Source organism: Zeus faber (genome assembly GCF_960531495.2).
Source record: "Zeus faber genome assembly, chromosome: 6".
NCBI lineage: Eukaryota > Metazoa > Chordata > Actinopteri > Zeiformes > Zeidae > Zeus > Zeus faber.
In genome coordinates, this window is record NC_137201.1 from 10774926 (window position 1) to 10782560 (window position 7635).

General features: G+C 43.4%; 1 protein-coding gene across 1 annotated transcript; it reads left to right on the top strand.

The window, feature by feature from the left end:
• Positions 1 to 7613, top strand: map1lc3b (microtubule-associated protein 1 light chain 3 beta). The gene is made up of 4 exons (XM_080002608.1): positions 1 to 271; positions 4368 to 4423; positions 5443 to 5549; positions 5656 to 7613. The coding sequence occupies exons 1-4, from the start codon at positions 232 to 234 to the stop codon at positions 5834 to 5836; spliced, it is 384 nt and encodes a 127-aa protein (XP_079858734.1). The 5' UTR covers positions 1 to 231; the 3' UTR covers positions 5837 to 7613.
• The last annotated feature ends 22 nt before the right edge of the window (positions 7614 to 7635 follow it).

Sequence of the window (7635 nt, forward strand, 5' to 3'; positions counted from 1 at the left end):
CGAGAGGAAGGGGAAGCAGCGTTGCCGGAGCGCTCGGGACAACAAGCTGGCGTTTTCATTTTTTTTTTTTTTTTTTAAACACGACATTTATTAACCGTTAACACGTTTTTATTTCATTTTAGTTGTGTTTAATTCGGGGTTGTTTTTTTTTTTTCTTTTAACCCACTCAGTGGCGTCACTTGCCAGCGTTTTATCCGACCGCCGTACCCCCGTTCGACTTTGACGCAAATAATGCCGTCGGAAAAAACCTTCAAACAAAGAAGGACGTTCGGTGGGTAACACACTGCGCCTTCTTTACACTCCTGCCAGCGAGACGCGTGTTTAATGTGTGCGACCGCTGTGCGTTCTCTTCAACGTTAGCTTGGCGGCTACGTCTGCTCTTTGTTGTCATTGTACAGTAAGAGGGAATAAGTTGTTCGTTGTGGATCCGCGTCCAGCGGGTGTTCGACGTTGAGGGGAGGGGGGGGGGGGGGGCCGGGGTCCGAGTCCCGGAGGCTGCACCGTAAACACAAAAACACAGGGACGGTGCTCGACTGCGGCCCGCGGGCCTCCTGCTTGTTTGTGGCAGAGAGGTGGAGGAAAAACAAAAGTGAGAGAGGAGGGAGGTGGAGGGAGGGAGGGAGAGATGTTAACATCATTGTTATGTGGTTATTATTTATTATTATTTTGATTATTACGATTGTTATTTTATGTTGGATCCATTGTCTCATCTATACATACATTTGATTGCAATATTGACGTTTTCAGCTTTTTATTATTTATGTATTTTGTTGTTGTTGTTATTTTTAGCAGTAGTAGGTTTTTGTCAACCTAAGAAATGTTAAACTAAAAGTGTGTGTGTGTGTGTGTGTGTGTGTGTGAGACAGATAATGTTATATTTATTGAGTATCAAATGTTTACTTCTGTAGGAGAGCTGCAGGATTGGGGGATGGGACTGCTGGTGGCGGGGTGAGGGGTACTGAAGGAACACACACACACACTCTGTTTTTTAAGATAAGCTTAGATAGATAAGATAAAGATAATTTATTAATGGCCCCACTGGGCCACAACCTTGTTATTGTTATTGTGCTTTTGGTTGTGCTGGGAAAAGGGGAAAAGCCGAGCTCTGAGCTGTTTTTCCAGTTGCCACTTGGTGAAAGGTTTGTTTGATTCTTTTATTTATTTCTTAAGATTCGCTTCCTGATGAGTCACTCAGTTAAAAGAGTTTCCAATTTCCAACTATTTGTTTGTTGACGCAGTTGGTACAATGCGTGGTGAGACACAGAATTCTCACACTAAAACATTTAATTCTCTCAAAGTGATTGATTTAGTTAGAAGAATGCAAAATGTGGATTGCGAAGTAATGTGCTAATGTCAATATTATTTATTGTAGTGCAATGCAAGATGTAAATCAGTCACTTTCCGCACAAATAATACCAAATTAAATAAGGGAAAAAATAATTGAGATTAATTCTGCCAAATGCCTTTTTTTCCCACATTAATTTAGTCCTGTAATTCCCTTACTTGACCACTCTCTGAATCAAAGCGGTGTTTGACACTCGCTAGCACCTATGTACCTGGCCACAGTTACTGAGTCACAAACCAAACAAACAGCTATTTTGCCAGAGTGACTAGTGTCTCTCGCGCCATTTAAAATATTTGTTTGCGACGAACAAATTGGCCGCTTCTCTGAAGTATTGTGTCCAGAAGGGGCAAACATTCAAAACAGCGCAGAGCAATGGAGGTGGAAACGCACTAGCCTGTTTGTGACTGGAGCCCTGCTGGGCATCATGTACGTTGTTCTGGTATCCTCTCCCAGGTGCTTGTGACTTGCAAGTGTGACTTGCAAGTATGACTCCAGTTTCTGTTCTTTTAGTGAACTGATCCTTCCGGCACATTGAACTATCTGATCTATATGGGAGTCTGTTTGTGCTTGACTCTGGAAATAAAGGAGAATTAATACAGCAAATATTTACCATTATTCTCCATTCGTCATGTATTATTATCATCTTAATCTTATTACACACTTATCTATTTATCTCGCCTATACAGTTCTGTAGCCCATTTCTATACAGCAAATATATAAACAAGACATGAAACATTAGGCTACACTAGGGGACCCTGGATGTCTTTGTGACTTGGTGTTCTATTTAGTTCAATCACCCTCAGGCGGCAAAGTTATGGCTCTTTTCACAACTGTAATTATTGTGACTGTATAATGACTTCATGAATTTATGTTACGTATCCTCTTTAGCCTTTCACACAGATGGATTTCGTCACATGGGATTCCTTCACTAGTCAACCCATGACGTTAGGGGTGCTCGGAAGGAGCTTCATTTAAGCCACGGGCCGAGTCCATATTTACGCAATCTTGTGTGCTCCAGTGAGCGTTGAACGTGAGGAAGAACCTGCTGTCAGCCATGTTTGGACAAACATCTTACAGTTTGACAACAGAGACATAACTCTCTACCTTAAGTTTCTGGTCGGGCGATTGTTGCAACATTATGTTTCAGTGAATGACTGGACCTATATACGTACGCATTTTAATCAAAGTTAAAGATGTTGGGGGGGGGACATAATTGTAACTAAAATGTAAAAAAAAGTTCCAGCATTAGGATAGACAGAACAAAAAAAAAACAGGTGGCTGAAGCTGAGCATGTGGGGAAAACACGCTGGTTTTCTGTGCGCTTCCTGTTTTTTTTTTTTTCTTTTTTCGGTTTTTGGGGGGGGGGGGGGTTCATTTCGGAGAGCCGAGACATTCCAGGCCCAATGTAATCATAGAAAACAATGGCTATCAACCTCCTCAGGTTTAACATGAAAACACAACAGAGGAGACACGGGTTTCCCATCCAAACATGTGAAATGTCTGATTAAATTAGGTTAAACTGATAATGGCTACTAAGGTTTGCTCGACTCCCCCTCCTGATAGTTGCGTTCATAATCATTTTTCACAAGAAATCATTTTTTTTTAACATGACAGTTATGGACCACTGTAGCAAGGGCTTTTGTCAACCTGATTTTTGGTTGGCGTGGCTGTCGGGAATTTGTGAGTTGTGAATGTTTCTCAAAACGTCCCTAAGGCACAAAGCATAAAAACAAACATTATTCTTTCTTAAATGGCAGCACAATAAACTCTCTTAAAAACATAGGCCTCTAATTTACTCTGCGTGTCTCAATTTTCTACGGGATTTTACACAAAGAGGCTCTTCTGTGTGCTAGTTTCCCTAATATGGAGCAAATGCATTTTGTGGCCACAAGAAATTCTACGGGACTGTGACGATGTTTGAATTGAAGCGATGTGTCACTCTACAAAGTTTGACAGACACTGGGTGAGGCATTTCTTTAGTTTCAGTTTTGATATAGGAGTGAAAGGACAGACAGTCATGAGACACCGCTTTATTAATAATAACAATGACATCATCTATACTGATTGTATTCAAAATCATGTTAATATATAGTAATAACACATTCAGACTGGTGCTGTTATCATATCTGTCTTGCCCGTATGACAGTGCTGCTGCCTTTAGTACAAAGTACAGTAAGTTTCATGTGTTATCCGTCACCGTGGAAACATTTATTTTGGCTCGCCCACCGTTGGCTTGAAAGGGGATTAAAGTTCACCCGGGCGGAGTCTGCTGGGACCGGCCAATCAGCAAGCGGTACCAACCTGATGATGAAAGGAAAAGACACCTTTTATAAAACGGGTGACTTGGGTTTTAAGTCCACATTAGTCACGCCATGAATCTCGACTTATAATTGGGTCTTTGAAATAAAGCAGCATTTTTATTTTAGGAAGCCTCAAAGCACAACTTTGTCTGCACGCCCCACCCCGCACGTGGTGGAGTATAATATCCGCTTTGTCTAGCGGAAAAGAGTTGTTTCTTATTTCCTGCCTCTTGTATCATTTAGGGGCAAAATGTCCATAAGTGAACGCTTAAATAAGCGGTAATTCTCTGGCTGAGGATGATGATCACTCCCTAGTTGATGTTGTTGTGTATGTTTTTAGACATGGAGGTTGGCTTTCAAACCTGGGTAATTCACTTTGCCTTTTGTCTGCTTTTTTTTTTTTGGTCTCTGGTGTTTTGTGATTGGACCTGGGGAAAACATTCTATTGTAAATGGAATATCGGACCCGGTGGAATGAGAAATGCTTAAATCTGTCGGTCCGATTCAGTTTTCCCTTCCCTCGAAAGTGTGGCCTTGGCTTATTTTGACACGGCCTGTCTCTTATCTCTGAGTTTATTTGCTCGCCTGTCTGCCAGTCATAACTTTTGCTGACCCGCGCTCACCTGTGTTAGTCGGGTCTGCACACACGCGCCCGCGCCCGCTTAACCTTTTACTTCCTGTTTTCTTGTCTTTTTGACTTCCTGTCTTCCTGTCCTCTTGCAGAGCAGAGAGTGGAAGATGTCAGACTGATCCGGGAGCAGCACCCAAACAAGATTCCCGTGAGTTTCCACCGCACATGCCAACAACCTGCGAGTCACATGCAAATAATCTCCAAGACGGTCCTCACTTAGTTGTTTTAGAATGGTTGGAAGATTGAACTGTACTCAGAATTGTTGTTTTAGTTTGCCTGATCACAGTTTGGGTGAACACTCAAAAAAAGGGTTAGAAACAAGTAACGACACGTAAAGTAGAGGGGTGACAGAACCGGCAACAGAAATGAAATTGGTTTCAGATCTGCTGCCTATTGGTTCCGGGGGGGTGGTTCCACCTGCTGCCTGGCCGGTGTGTGTGTGTGTGTGTGTGTGTGTGTGTGTGTGTGTGTGTGTGTTGCACCTTAACCACCACACACACACACTGCCTGTGGATTGAATATCAGCACAGCCTTCCAGCTGCTCTCTCTCTCTCTCTCTCTCTCTCTCTCTCTCTCTCTCTCTCTCTCTCTCTCTCTCTCTCTCTCTCTCTCTCTCTCTCTCTCTCTCTCTCTCTCTCTCTCTCTCTCTCTCTCTCTCTCTCTCTCTCTCTCTCTCTCTCTCTCTCTCTCTCTCTCTCTCTCTCTCTCTCTCTCTCTCTCGATAATATGAGTCATTGCCGTCCTGAGCGGAAGCCGCATGTGCTGTGTCATTGTAATGCGACTCGGTTCACAGTGGCAGTGTCGTAGCTTCTGAGAGGCAGCTCCACGATGGCGTGATGATAGAAAAGACATGTGACAGTATCAGCAGCTTCCCAAGCCCACTTCCGTCTTTATTTGTTAAAGTGTTCCTAGGGTCCATCTGTTCTTTATCTCCCTCTCGTGTCATATAATCAGTTCTAAGATTAGAATGGGGGAAGCGATAATGGAGTTAAAATGAAATGTGTGTGTTTTAGTGTACTTGTGAGGACCGGTCTCCGACTTGACGTGTGTGTGTGTGTGTGTGTGTGTGTGTGTGTGTGTGTGTGTGTGTGTGTGTGTGTGTGTGTGTGTGTGTGTGTGTGTGTGTGTGTGTGTGTGTGTGTGTGTGTGTGTGTGTGTGTGTGTTAGGTGATCATCGAGCGGTATAAAGGAGAGAAACAGCTTCCCATTTTGGACAAGACCAAGTTCCTGGTTCCCGACCACGTCAACATGAGCGAACTCATCAAGATCATCAGGTAGCACATCCTCCCTTCGTTCCCTCCTTCCTCTTTGTTTTTTTTTCCTTCCCGTCTCCTCCCCCTGCTCTGATATATTTTTACATTTTTATTTCTTTTTTGCCAGGCGCCGCCTCCAGCTCAACTCCAACCAGGCCTTCTTCCTGCTGGTCAACGGCCACAGCATGGTGTCGGTGTCGGCCGCCATCTCCGAGGTGTACGAACGGGAGCGTGACCAAGATGGCTTCCTCTACATGGTGTACGCCTCCCAGGAGACCTTCGGAGCCCCTACCACCGCCGCCCAGTGAACGGCCTCGCCCACTGGGGCCCTGGCGGCTGGACAATAATTGTGTTAGCCCCCCCCCACCCACCCACCCAAAACAAAATTAATAATAATAAAACAAGTCTTCCCCTTAAAACCATCTGCCTGAAGTAGACACACAATCTTTACTCTGGATCGTAGGAACCAACACCCACCTCTCCCTTCCCCCTCTCATCTCCCTTCCCCCTCTCTGTCCTTATAAGAGTTTCATATAAATAGGACCCCCGCCGCCTCCCCACAATAAGGTGGGGTGGGGGGCAGGGTGGCATCAACTCTTAATTTGCACAATTTTCATCATTTGCAGTACTGTCCCTGTGACATGGGGCCAATAACATCGTTTCTCTCTCTAATATCTATATCATATATATATAAAAAGGTTAAGCTAACAAGTGGGAACGGATAACCTATTTGGTTGAGGATTAGTGGTTTACCTTGTTTTGTTTTTATGTAGCTTTAATGAGACAACTTGTGTGGGAGTGGAAATCTGGGAAATGATCAATTTTTTTTTTTTGATCGGTTCTCCCTCACCCGTGTTGACATGTTCAAAATGAGAACGCCCCCACCCCAGAGCTAGAGATTTTAGGTTCAAAGAGAATTATTGATCGACAGCTCGAACACTGGCAGAGCAGGTTGATCATGAGGGATGTGGCTGCGATGGACAGAATCCATACGGAGTGGGCTTTTGGGCGTAACGCCTGAACGTGTGTTTAATGTCTGTCTGTTTTCTACCTTCCTCTGTTGGTCAATTCGGCTGCGAATGGTTTCTAGGAAAGGTAAAGAGTGACGCACGCAAACGAGCATACAAACTGCTGAACTGTCTCGAAACGATCCTCCGCACCTTTTTTTGCTGCCGTGTGCTTTTGCTCTTCTGCTCTGTCGCTTTTTTTTTTTTTTCTTTTCGTCTTTTAAACATTAGATGAGTTGACTCTTTTATAATCTGAGTACTTTTATCTGTTTTGATTTTTTTTGTTTTGTTTTTATTGTGATCTCACTACTATGTATAGTGTGACTTTAAGTCTCGCTGTCTTATGTGGAGTGTATAAATATGACCAGTTCGTTTTGTTTGTTTAGTTTTGTTTTCTCTGACGGGTTTAAAAACATTGTGTATGTGCGTTTGTAACGGAGGGGCGGGGCGTTTCCTTCAGCACTGTCTTTCCGCTCGCTCGCTCGCTTCCTCCCTCTCTCTCTCATACACACACACATATGATCCACACACATTTACACAGCAATATCATACGGCCTCTTTATGTATTTATGTTTGGTATTTTGTAAACAATAATAAAAGTGAAAATTAAAACGTTTTCTGTGGTCTGGTAAGGGCTTTCGCCAAACGCATGTCATTAACAGAAGCGTAGCGGTGCTAACAGACGGTGGTTAAATTCACAAATCCCTTTATGTAGCACAGAGCTATTTAATCTGCTCGTGCTCTCACGTCCAAGGCCACTGGATCCAGGTGGAGCTGAACTGAAATGTGTCACAGAAGATTTTTTTTATTTTTTATTTTTTCCAAGACCTTTAACACACGGCCTCTGGATGAGTTTGTGGAGATCTAGCTCATTAAGAAGAAACGAGCGTAACCTTATTGATTGCAATCGCACTTGATTTAGCGCTGTTAATCAGGTCTCTGAGATCTGCATATAATGACCTGACAGGTGTGGTAATCTGGGTTCCACCCTCATGAGTTATTTATAGTGGAGCGGTGCCAGGTATGTCACTCCAGTAGTTTTTAATCAAACTGTGCATCTGCCATGATAAATGTGATAGAAAGGTAAACATTTCAAATAA

What these genes read in the sequence shown, in the direction of transcription:
- map1lc3b (XM_080002608.1), top strand. Translation starts at nt 232, where the DNA reads ATGCCGTCGGAAAAAACCTTCAAACAAAGAAGGACGTTCG. An exon ending in AGCACCCAAACAAGATTCCC is followed by an intron (nt 4,424 to 5,442) that starts GTGAGTTTCCAC and finishes TGTGTGTGTTAG; the next exon opens with GTGATCATCGAGCGGTATAA. An exon ending in GAACTCATCAAGATCATCAG is followed by an intron (nt 5,550 to 5,655) that starts GTAGCACATCCT and finishes CTTTTTTGCCAG; the next exon opens with GCGCCGCCTCCAGCTCAACT.